The following is a 19041-nucleotide window of genomic DNA, read 5'->3' as shown; positions in this document are numbered from 1 at the left end:
CGACCTCAAGAACGCATTCTTTAGTGTTCCCATTCATCCAGACAGCCAGTTCCTTTTCGGATTCTGTTTAAATGGAAGAAGCTATAAATTCACACGAGCTCCTCAAGGTTTCACAGAAAGTCCTAGTATTTACAGTCAAGCACTTAAGAGACAACTAGACAATATTCACATGCCAACTGACACTGCCCTGCTCCAGTATGTCGATGATCTATTGATCACAGCCCGTTCTGAACGTGACTGCGAACGTGCGTCACTGACAGTCCTGTATTTCCTGGCCGAGATGGGGCACAAGGTGTCCCCTTCCAAATTGCAATTCTGTGTCCAGCAAGTGGTCTACTTAGGACAGGAAGAGGGGTAGGCAGTTGACACCTGACCGTATCCAGTTAATAGCACATCTTCCACAGCCCAAGACACAGAAGGAGGTACGAGCTTTTATCGGCCTCACTTCTTACTGCAGACAATGGATTCCTCAGTACGCATTTCTAGCCAAGCCACTGATACAGTTAACGACACAGGAGGCAGCCGTATCGACTGTCCTCCCTTGGACCCAAGAACATACACTTGTTTTCAATGAGTTAAAGAAAGCTTTATGCCAAGCACCTGTTCTAGCAACACTGAACTACAGTAAGCCTTTTACACTGTTTGTCACTGAACGTAATGGTACTGCATTATCTGTTCTCACACAAGATCAAGCAGGACAATACAAGCCCTGTGCTTATTTTTCTAGCACATTAGATCCAGTGGCCCAGGCTCTGCCTGCGTGCCTCAAGTCAGTTGCAGCCACAGCTCTTGCTATCAGACAAAGTGATTCCATAGTGTTAGGACACTCCCTTACAGTACAAGTTCCACACTCTGTGGAAGTTCTTTTAAACCGAACACAGACTCAGCACTTGACAATTGCACGTTTAACAGGTTATGAACTGACACTGTTTCAGCCACACATAGAAATCAGACGCTGCAACATTCTAAATACTGCTACACTGTTACCGTCAGTTACCTCAAATCCTGCCACACATGACTGTGTGGAAGTTGTTAACACCATGACAAAGCCAAGACAAGACTTGACAGACATTGCATTACCTGATCCCGACCTGACACTTTATGTGGATGGTTCATGTATGAGAACCAGTACAGGAGAACTAGTAGCCGCGTATGCAGTGACTACTGACGCTGAAGTTATGGAAACACATCGTATTGATACCCTGTCTGCTCAAGCAGCAGAGCTTGTCGCTCTGACCCAAGCCTGCATACGTGCCAAGAACCTGAAAGTAAACATATACACAGATTCACGTTATGCATTCGGAGTCGTACACGACTTTGGAGTGCTCTGGCAAGAAAGAGGTTTTATGACTTCTCATGGAACCAAGATTCAGCATGGCCCCCTCATTCAAGCTCTGTTAGATGCAATACATTTACCGACAGCTATCGCCATTATGAAGTGCAAGGCACATACGAAAGTCACTGATATCATTTCCCAGGGTAACGATCTAGCAGATCGAACAGCCAAGCTTACAGCTCAGACTCCAGACATTCCAGTTAACACGACACAGACACACATTCCAGATCAGACTACTTGTATGACAGTTAAGGACCCTACACAAGACGTAATAGATATACAGTTACATGCCACTCCCGATGAAATCAAGAAATGGTCCGAACAAGGAGGGGTCCAGACAGATCAAGGATGGTTGATGAAGGGAAAAGCCACATGGTTTCTCCCCGACTCTATGGTTCAAGTTATTATTAACACCGCACATAGTCCGGCACACTTAGGAGAAAAAGCCATGTTAGACAGCATCCAGAACCTCTGGTTCAACAAGCATTTACGAGCAGCAGCCAAGCAGAAAGTACGTACCTGCATGATCTGTTGTCAGTTCAATCCAGGTAAAGGTGTCCCGGTGGAACAAGGTGGATTCCATCCTCCTGACCACCCTTTTGAAGTCCTCCAGATGGATTACATTCAGATGGAGCGATGTCGAGGTTTCAAGTATGTCCTCGTAGTTGTATGCGCTTTGTCCAGGTGGACAGAGGCATATCCAGTCCCAGATTACACAGCTGCGACCACTGCCAGGCAGTTGGTTCGTGAGTATTTTCCCCGCTATGGATTACCTAGGGTCGTGTATTCAGATAACGGCCAGCCATTCTCATCCGAACTCATGAAACAAGTTTCCCTTCTGTTAGGGTACCAGTGGAAGTTCCATTGTGTACGCCATCCTGAGGCAGCCGGTCTCGTAGAGAGACATAACCAGACTCTGAAAATCCGCATTACTAAAGTATGCGCAGAGAAAGGCGTAGATTGGATGGTAGCTCTGCCAGTCGCCCTTTTTTTATATGAGAATGGTTGCTCATTCCCGTTCAGGTCTATCCCCGTATGAGATAGTGTTTGGTCGTCCCCCAAATATGTGGGGTACACCTAGACCCCGTACCATTACTGATGTTGACAGTACTATGCTGACAGATTACCTTGCCTCCTTGATGTCTGCACTACAATCTTGTCGTTCACAGGTTGCCGCTGCTTTTCCAGACAACACCGAAGTGAAACCGCATGAAGTCGTTCCGGGGGATTTTGTGCTGGTTCGCAATTTTGATCGTTCAAGTCCGCTGGAGCCCCGCTGGAAGGAGCCCCGCCTTGTTCTCCTCACCACCCGGACTGCAGTGAAAGTGGAAAACCGAAAAGGCTGGCTACACTCCAGCCATGTGAAGAAGTTTCATGGACTGAAACTAAAGACTTTTCTTAAAGACTGCCCCGTTTTAAAGGACTGCCCAGACTCTGAATCTAAAATTCCCCTGTTAGAGAAAACTCCGCAGCAGGAGTATAAATCAAAGCTCCGGTCTAGTAAGTCAGCCAGTTTAATTGTCTAAGTCCCTCTCGGGTGAAACGGTTAGACAGGTTCCTGACATGTATGAGATAGACCCACACAGTGAGAGAGTTAGTCCAAACTCTAAGAGATGTACCGTTATTCTGTTCTTTCTAGTATTTCTGAGTCTTATGATTACTTGCATAAGTTATGCTTTACATTTATGTTTTCCTATTTCACATGTACATATGTTTTCTAATGCTACAGTAGAGCACACATTTAGTGATCTGCCTCCTCACGAGTTATCCTATCGTCTTGCTATGCGTAATAATACTTTTATCCGAATGCTGCATTATTCACACCAGACCAGCAATGCCACTAATTGTTGGGTGTGTGGTCGACTCCCCCCTTTTCAGACACCGAAGGGAGTTCTGCCACTTTTTCCTTATCCGTTTTCACATAATGGTTCGTGTGGAGCATGGTCCACGTTAACGTCTTCCTCAACTGATATGTCCCTTCTGAATAGTACATGTTTCTCAGACAAGCAAGGACTTTCCCATAGAACAGGATTAGATCTAGAAAATGAAGTATATAATTTAGGTAATTATTCCTCGAATTTCATGGTTTTGAATGTTCAGTCCGATACTACTCCAGATTTGCCTGCTATTTCAGTCCTACCAGTGAAAGGCGAATTATGTGTCAGAAAGAATGGTTCCGCACATGTAGGTCATAGTGATTGTACTACTGTGGTCGAGTATAGTGACAGTGGGAAATCTATTTTCAAAGCCTCACGTCATTCTTATTTTGTTTGTGGTCAGACCGCATATGTTCGTCTGCCCCTCGATTGGGATGGAACATGTTACATTGCCTTCCTACTGCCACCAGTTTTCCTAGCCCCATCCGATTATCACAGAAACACACATCTAGTACACGTTAGACATAGAAGGGAGACTGAGTCCCCAATTGCCGATCCAACTGAAACTGCCTTAGAACAATATCAAGATTTCAATAAAGGTTTCTTTTTCTTTATAGGTCCTGTCCAGAATAGTAAGTTAATACGTAGGCTAACCAGAACCCTTGAAGCAGTAGTGAATGAGACTACTTCCGCTCTAGGTAACTTAACTGAAGAGCAATCTGCTATGAGATTTGTTGTGCTCCAAAATCGTCTCGTCCTTGACGTCATACTGGCCGATAGAGGAGGAGCTTGTAGAGTCATCGGATCTAGTTGCTGCATTTTCATTCCTAATAACGCGCCGTCTGTTTATTCAGCTATAACCAGACTTCATAAAATTGCCCATCAGTTACACCAGAATCCAGGCACCTGGACATGGTCCGGTTGGCTCTGGAGTATCATATCTGCCTGGGGATGGAAAGTATTGTCATTCCTAGGTATAGCAGTAATGATCATATTCAGTTATGCCTCTGTTTACAATGTGGCCCTGCGATTTGCGGCATGTGTGCTACCTCTTGTATTCCTAGTCCTAAGTCCCGTTCTAAGATAATTCGAGACGACCAAATGATGCTATATGAACAGATAGATGGTATCATAAATATTGATGTTTCCTGATGGAAACGTAGGGCACAAGGAGGGAATGTGGAAAATTATATTTTGCCTTGTTATATGTGCCTACGTGTTCCCCATCCTATGTTATATGTGCATGATCGATATGCATGTATCTCCCTGTGATTGATTAAAGACGCAATTATAGTTGTGTCCAACTCTAGTATGCCAGTTTCCAGTTCTCGTGAAAGCAACGAGTATTAGGCCTATGTTGCCACGTTTTACAGTATGCACGTTAATTCACCGCATTGTCCCCGTTTCTAGGCCTCAAAGGGCCCGGACACCAGATTCAAGCTCCAGTCTCCTGAACCCACTCCGAGGAGCGATGCAGCCCCCACCTGCATCCCTGATCCTTCACTTACTTCCTGCCGCGCAGCGCGGTGCCCGGCCTGGCTCTGCCTGCCTGTCTGCCAAGAATATGTTATGCTTCCAGTTATCAGTCCAGCTTTCCTTCTTCGCATTCCTAAGCTACTGAACCGCATAAACAGTTTCAGCTATAGTCTAGTCTTTAGTCTCCATGCAAGAGAATTACTGTATTAATATTCATAGAAGATTCACAGCACACGCAATACATGTAGAATATATGCATGCACCAGCCTTAGAGTCAAGTAGCCTTTGCCCTGATAGCTTTTAGATTCTATCAACATGTACTCCAAACACCAGATACCAGATATGCTATAGGTACATGTCGTCCTGACACCGCAGACTTTAGTCTCCTCTTCTAGTGTAGAAGTCATAGCCCCCAGATCTCCCTGGTAACACGTCATTGCCCGCTTGCGCGCACCACTAGGTTAAAGGTCCCAGCTGCTCAGGTAGCCCCCTCCATGTTTCCGCCCCATTCATGACACTTCTGTGACGTTTCTCATCACATGTCTACGTGCATGCCCTGTGCACGCCTTCTTTTCACGCCCATGTCTTCTTATCTTACGTTTGTCACTCGTACCACCTACTGTATGCAATGTAATTGAAATGTCTTACTATATATATGTAACCTGAATTGTTGAAGCGGTGCAGCTGCCTTTCTATTTTATTTCAGGCTGTCCCGATCCAGTCCCTTCCCTTTTGCCTGAATAAATCCTTCTGACTCGGACACATCGGATCCTGCCTCTTATTTATTGAGCTATCTGTTATTGTTAATATATTCAAAAATAGTACCGGTAATTAATTATTTATTTACCACACACCCTCACACAGAGCCCCACACACACACACAGAGCCCCACACACACACACACACACACACACAGAGAGCCACACACACACACACACACAGAGCCACACACACACACACACAGAGCCACACACACACACACAGAGAGCCACACACACACAGAGAGCCACACACACGCACACACACACACACAGAGAGCCACACACACACACACACACAGAGATCCACACACACACACAGAGAGCCACACACACACACACACACACACACACACAGAGAGCCACACACACACACACACACACAGAGAGCCACACACACACACAGAGAGACACACACACACACAGAGCCACACACACACACAGAGCCACACACACACACAGAGCCACACACACACACAGAGCCACACACACACAGAGAGCCACACACACACACACAGAGAGCCACACACACACACAGAGAGCCACACACACAGAGAGCCACACACACACACAGAGCCACACACACACAGAGCCACACACACACAGAGCCACACACACACAGAGCCACACACAGAGCCACACACACACACAGAGCCACACACACACAGAGCCACACACACAGAGCCACACACACAGAGAGCTACACACACAGAGAGCTACACACACACAGAGCCACACACACAGAGAGCCACACACACAGAGAGCCACACACACAGAGAGCCACACACACAGAGAGCCACACACACACAGAGAGCCACACACACACAGAGAGCCACACACACACAGAGAGCCACACACACACAGAGCCACGCACACAGAGAGCCACACACACAGAGAGCCACACACACAGAGAGCCACACACACAGAGAGCCACACACACAGAGAGCCACACACACAGAGAGCCACACACACAGAGAGCCACACACACACAGAGCCACACACACAGAGAGCCACACACACAGAGAGCCGCACACACAGAGAGCCGCACACACAGAGAGCCGCACACACACACAATCGAGCACAGCCAGGGAACAGAGGCAATAAAACACGAGCACAGCTAGGGAACAGAGGCAACAAACACAAGCACAGCCAGTGAACAGAGGCAAGAAGAAAACACGAGCACAGCTAGGGAACAGAGGCAAGAAGAAAACACGAGCACAGCTAGGGAACAGAGGCAAGAAGAAAACGACCACAGCCAGGGAACAGAGGCAACAAACACTAGCACAGCCAGGGAACAGAGGCAAGAAGAAAACACGAGCACAGCTAGGGAAGAGGCAACAAACACGAGCACAGCCAGGGAACAGAGGCAAGAAGAAAACACAAGCACAGCTAGGTACAAGAGGCAACAAACATGAGCACAGCCAGGGAACAGAGGCAGGAAGAAAACACGAGCACAGCTAGGGAACAGAGGCAACAAACACGAGCACAGCCAGGGAACAGAGGCAAGAAGAAAACACCCGCACAGCCAGAGAACAGAGGCAACAAGAAAACACGCGCACAGCCAAGGAACAGACGCAAGAAGAAAACACGAGCACAGTCAGGGAACAGAGGTAAGAAGAAAACACGAGCACAGTCAGGGAACAGAGGCAACAAACACGAGCACAGCCAGGGAACAGAGGCAACAAACACGAGCACAGCCTGAGAAACCTATGCGCCAGAGCGCTGAAGGTACCAGGCAAGCTGCAACCCCTGAGCCCACCCCAGGGCCGCATACCTTGGGCATTGGTGAGTCCGAGCTCCATGTGTGAGGACCCCCCGGAATGGGACCCTCGTGCCGTACTCAGCTGTAGCCACACTCAGACAGAACCCAGAGCTCCGGGTCAACGGGACACCGGTTCCAGGTCTGGGCTTCCTTTTCACTCGTCATTGCAGTCAGGTATGCCGCCGCGGTAGAAAAACCCGAGAGTATAAATCCCAGAATGCATGTTTGTGCTGGGCAAAACCAGGGGATTGGAAGGTCTCCCTGCACCGGTAACCATCCACGTGCTGCATCGTCAAAGACACCGGGGGCGTAGAACCCGTCTAGCCACCGGTGCTAGCACTAGTTTTAAAGAAGGGTGGGTAACTGCACCCCGGAGTTCCATGCCCATGAGTCAGTAGCTAACATACAGGACCCACCCAGGAGCACAGTGCCTGGCTGGACACTGCCAATAAGCCCTGGGATAATCTTAGACAAATGGCACCTGTACACCCCAGAACAACTACCAGCATTTGCTCTGGAGCAATCCATGCATCTTATCATACAGAACGCTACAGACCCCCAAATCTCGCTTGTGCACCCCCTTTGAGCCCAGGTTCCATAGAGATGCCGCATCTGGACCAGTGCCGGCCTGCGCGAATCCACAACTGCTTCCTTACTTTTCAGTAACCCCCTACCCCTCCCCCCTTTATCAAGAGTTGGTCCGACCCAGGACACTCCAATTCCCTTGGATAGGCACCCACTCCAGGGAACATTCACGATGTCCACATGGGCACACGGACCCCTTTTCACTTCAAGCTGCTTGTATCCTCCCCCGCCCCAAGCAAATATGAGAAGACCCTGTGATTAGGACTCCCCATGTACTGTATCACCCCCCCATCCTCGGAACACGTAAAGAGACACCTGGACTTCACCGTGTTCGAGACACTCCATGCCCATCCTAGTCAATGTAGAAAATGTTCAGGCAGTGCCCGGGACAGGAAGACTCCACCCTTTTCCTGGACGTATGGGCATACATTTAGGACTTAAACTCAATCCCCTACTACAATAACCCACATGCCCTCCCACTGGATAAATACAAGCCCCGCCAACCCCTAAATAGAGTGTCCCACCCATGTACCCCCAAGAAGTCGGAGACCCTCACCTGTGCGCTGGTTGGAGACAGTGCCCATCCTGGCCATCTGCAGCCCGGGATTTTCCCAGCTCTCCCCTCTACAGCTTACGGGCTCTCCCAGCGCCCCACCCTCTGCCGCTGAAAACCTCAGGCCAGTCCTGATCACATCTCCACCGGCACAATGGAGGGGGAGGACCCGACTCTGAAAGGGTCCCAAATTCAGCAATACAATGGCAGGCCCCGGCCCCTGCTTCCTCCTCCCACCCCTTCCTGGACCAAGCAGACTCCCTCCCTCCCCCCTTCATAAAGCAGCCACTAGAGCCCCGGGCATCCCAAAATCACTCCTCGGGCCTCGCCACACCCAGAAGTAGTTGAGACCCCAAACAATCAAGATTGCAAATAGTCCCTTTCAGATAGAGAAGGCCCCCAACGAGGCAGGACCCCCTCCCTCGTGGATGCACACGGTGCATCTGATCTTTACATGCTCTCCAAACCTCCTTTCGCAGATGACGTACACCCAGTACATGCGTACCCCCATCAACCAACTGCAATACATGCAGAGCGCTCACCTTCTGCCGTACGGCTCTGTATGAAAGCACCAGACCTATTGGGAATGCTGTTTCCCCCTCAAAAAAATGGCCTGCTGTCATGCTGCCTTTTCTTCCAATGGATGCCCCCCCCCCCTCCCAAAAAAAACAAAATAGCCTACTGTCAAGCTGCCTTCTCTCCTAATGGATGCCCTCCCCTCAACCCCCTCGATGCTGGTCCCATGAGCAGCCACCTGCGGCCATGCTGCTTCTTTGCCCTCTTCAGCTCAGGAGCCCCTGCTAGACGCCTTGGCACGCAGACCCCCATGGACAATGGACATTGGGGCCATCCTCATATCCTGGGTGTCCCACGCCTTGTGCACTGCCCCTCTTCCCCGTCGGTCAAAGGCACATAACGACGGTCCTGGGAATAATCTCACATTCCAGGGGTTTGGGGTATCTCTGGGTGGGGGCCTGGTCCCAGCCAATCAGGGCCCAGAGGCTACCTGTCAAGGCAGAAATTGATTAACCCTCCCTTCCTTGCCCCCTCCCCCATGGCTCCTTCCTCCCCAGGCCAATTTGGCTGCAAACTGACCAGCCTAACATGACCTGCCCCTCCCCCTCCGAGGCTGCGGACATGAAAGAGCTTACAGCATTTGGGCTGGCAAAGTGTTTTTTTTTTTTTTGCAGACAGGCCTGCCCAGTGTGGAGGGTTTTATCTGGAGGGAGAGGAGGGGACAGATAACAGTGGTGTGTGCTCACTTGTCAGCGCAGTGCTCAGTGGGAGCCGCAGCCGGGCCTTAATCACCCACACAAGAGGCCATTAATGGCTGTGGATCCAGGTGACGGAACAGCTGCACAAAGAATGCTTTTATGGAGGCATCTTGAGCCACCGCACAAGACAGGCAAGAGGGGTTATCATCATACAGGCGCACAGGAAGTGAATGGATACAGGAGAGAGGGGACGACTAGGAGCGCATTGGAAACAGCCAGAGGCACAAGGGAAGTGTGGGCGAGACCACTTGAGGCACGAGGGAAGTGCGGGCGAGACCACCAGAGAGAGGCCCAGGGCGAACGGCAGCTACCATCACACTAGGCATACAGGGGACAAGGGGATGTCTGGGGCACAGGGTAAATACAGGAGAGGTCACACGAGGCACACTGTTAACAGTAGAGGTCATAGGTGACACGGGGGAATAACAATGGCGCTCACTGAAGGTACAGGAGAAATCAAGAGGATGACGGGAAATCCAGGCGAAATCGCTGGATGCGCGGGAGAACCAGCAGAGATCGCAGGGGCGCGAGGGAAAACCAAACGAGACCACCGTGGGAGGGGGGCATCCTTGAAGGTACAGGGGAACAGGAGGAGATCGCCCCGAATCACAGGGTTGAGCGATAAAGACAGAGGGTGAGAAGGCGTTGGAGCCTTTGGGGAAACAGTAGAAATCACAGGGGAACACAGGCGGGCTCACCGGCTCACTAACTAAAAGCCATTCAAAAGCAAAAGTTTTCACCAAAAGGAGATGTGTCGGCTCGGCATCTCTATGAGCGCCGCCTGGAGGTGTATAGTGGTGTTTTCGAATCCTGGACTGCTGTCAATTCCGGAAAACAATGGCGCTTGCCATATGTCCATAAGCCCCGTCCTTTTCAGATTGGGGGGCGTGTTTTGCAATGATGACGTCACAGAGAGAAAGAAACGAAAAATCACGCCCCCCCCAATCTGAAAAAGACGGGGTTTAAATTGACAGACGCCCGTCTTCTCCAATGGCTGGCCTCCATTTAGGAAGCCAGCCAATGGAGAAGAGGGGCGGGTACAAGCCCCACTCTCTAAGACAAAGTCTCGGAGCGAGACTGCGCAAGCGCAGCCTACGCAGGCCGAGACCTAAAAAGGAACCATCTGGCAATGCACCAAGCTGCAGTCTCTGCCAACATGTAACGGAGGGCCTGCTGTCAAAAGACTGCATCTGGCAAGTCTGCCGTTAGGGAAGTAACTTTTTAATTTTTTTTTATTTTATATAGCGCGAATTAGAACCAAGACATCGGGTATCAGAGCGCTTTACATAACACCAGTTTCATTACAAAAGGACACTTTCATTTTTGTTAGGCACCGGTAGATTAGGTGATTTGCCCAGAATCACAGGAGCGTTGTTGCCGAGACTCGAACCCGGTTCCCCAGCTTCGAGGGCGACCACTCTAGCCGTAAGGCTACATCTTCACCCAACATTGATAGTGTGAACTCCTTTTGGACAAGATTTAACAAACTGACCTACTGGTTGCCTAACATGGTGGTAGCTTAGTGAACTCACACCTACTTCTGTTGCTGCCTAGGATTTATTTCCACCATATCTCATATATATACTGGGAATATGACAGAGTTGGTGGGACACTTGGCTAGAACCAGTAGACGGGATCACCCAACCATATACTGAAAGCCCATTAGTGTATAGCATTACGTTTTGCTGTTAGCCTGAAGTGCATCTATGTATGTATGTATGTATGTATGTATGTATGTATGTATGTATGTATCTATGTATGTATCTATGTATGTATCTATGTGTATATATATATATATATATATATATATATATATATATATATATATATATATATATATATATATATATATATATATATATATATATATATATCTCATCATCAATCTTTTATTTCGGCCAATTCGACCATCAAAGATATACAAAAAACATATATAAAACAATATAAAAACCATCGAAATAGGGCAGCAGCACATAATATACAATGTACAATCATTCCACCATACATTTAAAAAATTTTATAGTGTTAAAATTAAGTGGGGAACTGCAACTTTAAAATACGGGTGCGAGTATGCCAAACATTTATAAGAAATTTAGCCAATGCGAACACCGTTGGTCCCGAGACATCAGTTTTTAAGATTCTGTACATCGGGAGGTACTCCCTACAACCAAAGTTTATAATGAGTGGTAGGAGCCAATATTTCCTAGCGGTCTTGTAAGTTGGACAAAACAAGACCACGTGTAGATCAGTTTCCTCATCACAAATGCAAGCCGGGCATTGTTTGGTAGAGGGCAGTGTAGACCAGGAGCTAGTATAAGACCGCAGAGGCAGTGTGCCATATCTCCATTGGAGGAATAGCTTCCTGGCCAGCACGGGAGTCATGCCATCCAGAACCCTCTCCAGCCTGTATGAGTCCTTGCTTTGCGTGAATACCGATGTTAATGACCCCTCACCCTGGGAATCTAAGACCATAGCTAGTTTCTGCTCGTGATACGCGTTGGCCAAGGCTCTTCCTGGGATCCTTAATGAAGCATTAGCTGGATCGGACCATAGGTCGGGGAGTCCCAGTCTCGCACAGGCCTTTTTTATATATTTTATCCAGGGGATCTGTAAAGCTTTGGGGTGGGTTAAGAACTCCCTCAGTTCCGCCCTATAGGTACAAAGTTCTTCACTACTCCATAACCTTCTCCAGAAGGCTATGGGTCTGAGACCCAGTTCATCTGCTATTGGTCTCAGTCCCAGGTCCATCCTCAAAGGGAGGAGTGGTGTACTAGACGGGAGTGCAACTATCTGTCTAATAAAGTTGTTCTCAGTTATAGACAGACTCTGGGAAGATGTATGGCCCCACAATTCCGCCCCATACATGACAGCGCCCCTGGCCTGTGCCTTGTAGATCTGTATGACCGGTCCCAATGGTCGATATGTGGAGCTTTCATCATCCGAGCGATGCCGCCAGTGGTCTGCACTAATTTAAGGTTAGCCCTAGTCTGGTGGGTTCCCCAAGACATGGTTTCATTCAACGTTACACCTAGGTATTCAAAGGTGGAGACTCTCTCTAAATGTGCTGATCCCAGTAAGGGGTTCGGGCGTGATCTTTGGGTTGGGTTCAAGACCATAAACTTAGTTTTTGTGGCATTGATCTCCAATCCCCTTTCTGTGCAGAAAGCCACAAAAGAATCAAGGATCCTCTGTATCCCCATAGGGGTTTTGGACAGCAGCAGGGTGTCATCTGCAAACATGATTGCAGGCACCCTGCTGCCGTTCAACTTTGGAGCATCAGTGTGTTCAATGCCATTGAGATGGGCGATTACCCCATTGACAAAGAGGCAAAACAGGGTCGGTGCCAATACACAACCCTGCCTAACCCCCCTGTCAACGGGGAATCTGTCCGTCAATTCCCCAAACTTCCCGCACCTGACCCTGGCATAGCTGTTAGAATGCAGTCTCTGTAAAATTATCAGTATGTCCGGAGGCACCCCCATCTCGGCCAGGACACTCCAAAGTTTCCCTCTGGGCACCAAGTCGAAGGCGGCCCTCAGATCCACAAATATAGTGTATAGGCTGCCGCCTTCAAATACCGCTGTCCTCCAATAGATGATGTTTAAACGAAAGACCTGGTCCACCGTTGAAACTCCCTTCCTAAAGCCCGCCTGATATGGGCTGAGGGCATCCGTCTCCTCCACCCAGTCCTGAAGGCGATTCAACAATATCCTACCAAACAGCTTCTGGGGCACGTCAATTAAGCTGATTGGTCTGTAATTGGCTGGGAGCAGGGGCGAGCCCTTCTTAAATATGGGAACCACCTCTGCCCCCAGCCAAGTACTCGGGATTTCCATACCGTGCAGGATTGCATTGAACACAGTAGCCATATATACATATATATGTATACATGTATACATATATATATATATATATATATATATATATAATACATTAAAGAGCCTCCAAATGTTCCCCTGGGTCTCTGCTCTTCTTTGCTGGGAGGAGTTTTGTGGCAATCTATTATGCGTCAGCCAGAGACGCATTACAGGGATCCCTGCTTCGTTTGGGCTTGCACGTCACTGGCACGAACTGTGGCAGTTTTCTGCCACAAGAAGTTATCTTCAAAGCTATTTGAATGGTTCATAAGTCCGCCTTGGAGCCCGGGGAATCAAATTGGTGGTGACGAGGTTACACAAACCTCGCGCTGGGCTGCCTGCATTGTCAGTGTAGTCCCCGCCGTAAGTACCCCCTGGAATCCGAGGCGGTAGTGGGGAACTGAGGAGGACACTTGATGGACTACAAAGCTAAGGAAATTAAACCGTCACATTTTGTTTTTTCGTTTTTGGGCACACTTTGCTGAAACTCTGCTACAAATATATATATATATATATATATATATATATATATATATATATATATATATATATATATATATATATATATATATATATATATATATATATATATATATATATATATATATATATATATATATATATATATATATATATGTATATTAATTAAAGAGCTGGGCTGGACAGTGTATTACTGTGTCTTTTGTTTGTATTGTGTTCTGAGTCTTTGCCCCCCTCCCACACTACCAGTCTGAGAAGCTTGTAACTGCTCGCCCTTACCTCTCTGAAAGTGAAGTGAGAAAATGGTGTACTTAGTCCAATTTCAGAAAACTAGCAGGACGGTCCCCGGACACCAGAGGCAAAGGACCTCAACCACCATGTTTGTGGTCCTATAGTTACCGTCTACCCCCACCCCAACCAAAGGGGTGTTTCAATGATTAACTGCTCTCCAAATTGCCCCTCGTTTGGACAACACACCGTAACCTACTTTTGAACAGAAAATTGTAGGCCTATGCATGCACAGGTATATGAAATATTGCATAACTGCAACAGAAAATACATGTGGTTGGAATGTTGCATGCAAGCGCAGTTCAATAGTCTGCTATTAAAACCAAAGACAAATGTTATGTATTCCGCTACAATTTACCTTTGACGTCACATCAATTCCTGTGATGAAGGTGCCTGTCTTGTTCTCATACCGCCTGCTAGTATCCTAAAAACAGAAATTAAATTTTAGTGAGTCAAAGGGCAATAGTTGTCTGAGAAGTCATACATCACCAGGACAGGCATAAGCTTTCACAAACAGATGTATAAACAGGACTTAATTTCCCTTGACTGTTTAGAGTCAAACATAAGCACTGTTGCATTTATTTAAAATGTTCAGGTTTGGGTGGTCCTAATCTTTAGTGACATATATCCTTACATCTTTAATATACACTTAAAGCAAAAACCTATGTTACTAGAATCAGTTTGGGCAAACAGCACAAAACAGGCCACACAATACAGTACACGGTAGTACATACTATGTATTTAAAGAATACAGTTCATTTTGGTTTAAAAATTACATTACACTTGACTATAGTTTAACAAGCATTCAACAATTTTTGAAAATTCATACACTTCAGTTAATTATTTCCAGTGCACTATTTAAGGGCCTAGGCTAGCTTGAGAGATGATGGCATCCATTTTTCATTTTAAGAAAAACAGAGGTCCCATACAAAGGTAAAATGGTACAATATCACAATCAAAACTGGGAATACGATTGTGTTAAATGGAGAGATAGAAAAATGTATTGACAATTAAATTTAACGCACAAAATATTATACAGAAAGGTGAGTGAGCAGGACTTGACAGGGTAATGGGAAATCAGCTGATCTCCTTACCGCAGGCAAGTGACTTAAAAAGTGACTTTTCAATTGGTGAAAATGTAGATAAACAAAAAGTCACAATCCGGTTTACATCTCATACGCCACAATTAGATAAAAATTTCAGTTTAGAGTTGAAGATGTGCGGACGACGCTTCGATCCCAGCTAGGTATTGGGATCTCATCAGGACTAAGTGATGAAACAAGTGCCTGGGAAGTTGCTAGCTGGAGGACTTTCAGCTGTCGCTGCGTGCTGGAATTTTAGACTGCCGGTCGTGAATATCATATCGCGATTCAGGCATCATGTCTGTAATGGACTTTGTCTGAGTGACTGCGCATTGACGGACTGCATACTTGGATTGAATAACTGATAGACTGGAAATACATACACATGTAGCAAGTGAATATTACCGCTTTTGGACCTCATATCTGCAGGTCGAGCGCTACTCCTTTCGGGACTCCCCGTTCTTGTACACCCGTCCGGCCACCGGCTAGCAATGGACTTACGGCAATTTAACCTCGTGTAGTTTTCAGACGGAATCCTGTCTTAACTCTATACCTTGGGCCGGTGTTTAAAACCTTCTCTTTTTAAACCAGCGGAGATTTGCATTGGGACGACCCTCATACTATTTGTGACTTATCTGGACAGACGAGCCTCTTCCTTGTGCGCAGTATCATTCACATACTCCCGTTTACCCTTGGGGGTACCTTGAAGTTTCTTTCTAGCGCCCTGAAGAAGTCCCACACTGGGACGAAACCCGTCAGCTGTACCTTGCATTGTTTATCTGATGAAAAAAAGAGATCTAACCGAGGAACCTCTACTCTCGTGACTTTTTAGAATTTGGACTTGATATTGGTCTTTATTGAACCATTTGTTGGGGTGCACCTGTGCTTTCATGTTCGAAGTTGCCTGGGTCGGTAAAGTTGGAGAGGGTAGGGAAAAGGTGTGGAGAGAAACGGGGAGGGAAATAAAGTAAATATTACACGGGGCTAGGTCATATGTTCATTTGTGGTCAATGTATGATTAACCAGAGACAAGGCTAGCAAGGCAAGGTTGCCCGAAACAACGCGCATTTGGCATATTAAAAATCAAGAAAGGTCGCGAGTGCTGGTTCGTTGAATTAATATAGAGTCAACTAATAGGGTCGATATTGAGGTAAGGAAAGGTGGAGTCAAATACAAGGTGCAGTGATGCGGCAGGTTACGGGGCCAGTAGGGAGTCCCATGAAAAATGTAAGTGAGTATAAGTCGAGAAGTTGGAGGAACTGTCAGAATTAAGGTCAGGAGTGAAATAGAGGCGATGGGTTTTGAACCAAGTGAGAGGTAGAGGAGTGGTGTACAGGACGTGTGCGCAAGGTACAGGACGTGTGTCCAAGGTAGAAGGCCAGATATTATGCTAAGCGGGCAGGGTGTACCCGTGCGATGGGACCTGAAGTAGACAAGAACCGGTACATCATTGCAATGAAAACAGGAAGGGAAGGAGCATGTGTAGCGAGGACTTACTGTGAGATAGAGTCGCAAGGGGTCAGGGCGGATCCCGATGGGAGGAGAATTTAAATGGCTGGTGACCTAAAATGGGGGGGAAGGTCAGATTAGATAGAGGAGTGATAACAGGGGCAAGGGGAGCAGTTAACAATTTAAGAAGCGCAAGTCTTACCAGAGGGGTGATCGCAGCAGGGTGGCGCCTGGACAAGCCGCAGGCGGCAGTGATGTCCCGTCCAGGGCAGAATGGGCAAAAATTGGCTGGTAGGGAAGTTAATAAGAAGCCTGTAGGAAGGAGAGAGTAATGAATTGCGGGAAGTGCAGGATGACTGCCAATTGCAGCGGTGAGAAGTGGACGTCGCTTACCTTAATGGGCGGCAGATGAGAGGCGGAGGAGAGAGAGGGTGGTGTCCTGTCCGGGACTGAAGCGGCAATATGCCGGTAGGGATAACTAGATCCAGGCCTGAGGGAGGGGAGTATTCAATTCAGTGTGCGGAGAACCAATAAAGTACCAAAAGGATCGGTGAATGGCGGCGCGCTCTTACCTGAACGGGCGATGTGTAGTTGTCCCGTGCGCTCTGGCCACGAGGGGAACAGTAATTGCTACGTGTAGTAACTGTACTCAATGAAACGAGTGGGCTAGCCGGTGTAAGGGCTATGTGTTTGATACACCCGGAAATGACGTCCATATAGAGCGCGAGCGCTGCGCAGGCAATTGCCTGTGGGCAGGGGCGGCCATCTTAGAAGAGAGTGCGAGTTAGTGGTGTCAAGGATATCGATAGTTTGGGAAGCCTACGGATGCCAAAAATGGAAGAGTAAGAGCGGTGAGAGAGACGGTAGGGAGGGAGTGTGACATGTAAGGTTATTAACAATAGGAGGAGCAGTAATGCTAATGTATTTATGTATGATCAAGATATTAAAATGATGAGGAGCAGAGGCATGGACGTGCTAATTGTCAGTAGACAAGGGCGGCCCTCTTGGAAGAGAGTGTGAGTAAGAGGTGTCAGTGATGTTGGTATATTGGAAGCATGTGGATTCTTATAAATAATGGGTAAAGTTAGGGAGGGAGCATGAATTCCAGGATTATTAGAATTAACGGGAGCCATGAGGATAATGTACTCCCATGTGGTCAAGGTATTGCACATATGGAGAAAAGAGGTATGGAAGGGCTGATAGCACGTTAATTTAGCATCAAGTTAGGGAATAGAGACAGGGGTGACAGTAGTCAGGCAATTGCGATATCGTACAGGCCGAAGGGTAGGAAAGGAGACGGTCAGCTCGTATGATCCATTTTAGTTCTTCCTTGTTGAAGATGCCAGCAATGTTTGTACTCCGAGCGGGCTGCTAAATCACAATGATCATTTGCAGCCTTATGTCATCCTCAATGTGGGTGAGGGAAGTAAAATGTTCAACAAGTGGTGCATTCGGTGTTCTGCAACGCACATGGCTTCTGTGCTGACAAATCCGGATTCTGATTTTTTGTAAAGTTGCAAGAGCAAATGATAGCGTATATTACATTAACAGTGTTGCGATTGGAAAAATGTGTCCGATTAATATCAATGTTTGTGAGAAGTTAGCCTGTTATATGATGTCCACAGTTCTGTGGGCACCTTGTATCAGTCCAAACAATCCCTTATGGTGGTGGTTGTAAGTCAACCTTAAAGACAAGCTATCCTAGTGGTAGCATGGACTAAGCAGCCTAAAGGCTTAACTCAAGAGGACATGTGAAGCCAGCTGTTTTACCATATGCAATCCTGTAATATCAAATGAAAGGACACCACACACGTTATATATTATAAAAATAGTATTTATTCTCAGAATAATCCCCACTACTCTTTATGAGCAATGAAGCACAAGCGTTTAAACAAAAGCACAATATTACATATAGAAGTTGCACAGTTATGGATGAATCCGGTGGCCACTCAAACCATATATCAATAAAGTGGTATAACAATCACTAATCGATCAGGGGTAAGGCCTAGGGCCTTGGGAATCGCTGGGACTACACTGGAGTAACAGCAGTTAGGACGGGAGTAGCCCGCGGGATTCGGGTGCGTGCAGAAAGCACACGCATGCACCAATGCAAAGTCAATGGTGCGTAAAAGTTATTGAGTTACAGTTGTAAGAGTCTTCCGACTGGACTAGAAGGACAAAACTTTAGACTTAGACACTAGAGGTGTTAACCACTACAGGAGCACACAGGAGTGTTCAAGAGTTACCTCACCCACAGGAAGCGG

At 47.2% G+C, this 19041-nt stretch overlaps 1 protein-coding gene across 1 annotated transcript in view; it reads right to left on the bottom strand.

Annotated features, from left to right (window-relative positions):
- Nucleotides 1-19041, bottom strand: part of NCBP3 (nuclear cap binding subunit 3) — a 309425-nt gene that overhangs the window by 242570 nt on the left and 47814 nt on the right. The window contains exon 2 of the mRNA XM_078679347.1: nucleotides 14605-14670. Coding sequence (XP_078535473.1) covers nucleotides 14605-14670 — 66 coding nt within the window. The remainder of the gene's footprint in view (nucleotides 1-14604; nucleotides 14671-19041) is intronic.

This window comes from Lissotriton helveticus, chromosome 3_1 (genome assembly GCF_964261635.1).
Source record: "Lissotriton helveticus chromosome 3_1, aLisHel1.1, whole genome shotgun sequence".
Taxonomy (NCBI): Eukaryota; Metazoa; Chordata; class Amphibia; order Caudata; family Salamandridae; genus Lissotriton; species Lissotriton helveticus.
The sequence above is the reverse complement of the archived record's forward strand: the minus strand, read 5'-3'. Positions and strand labels throughout refer to the sequence as shown.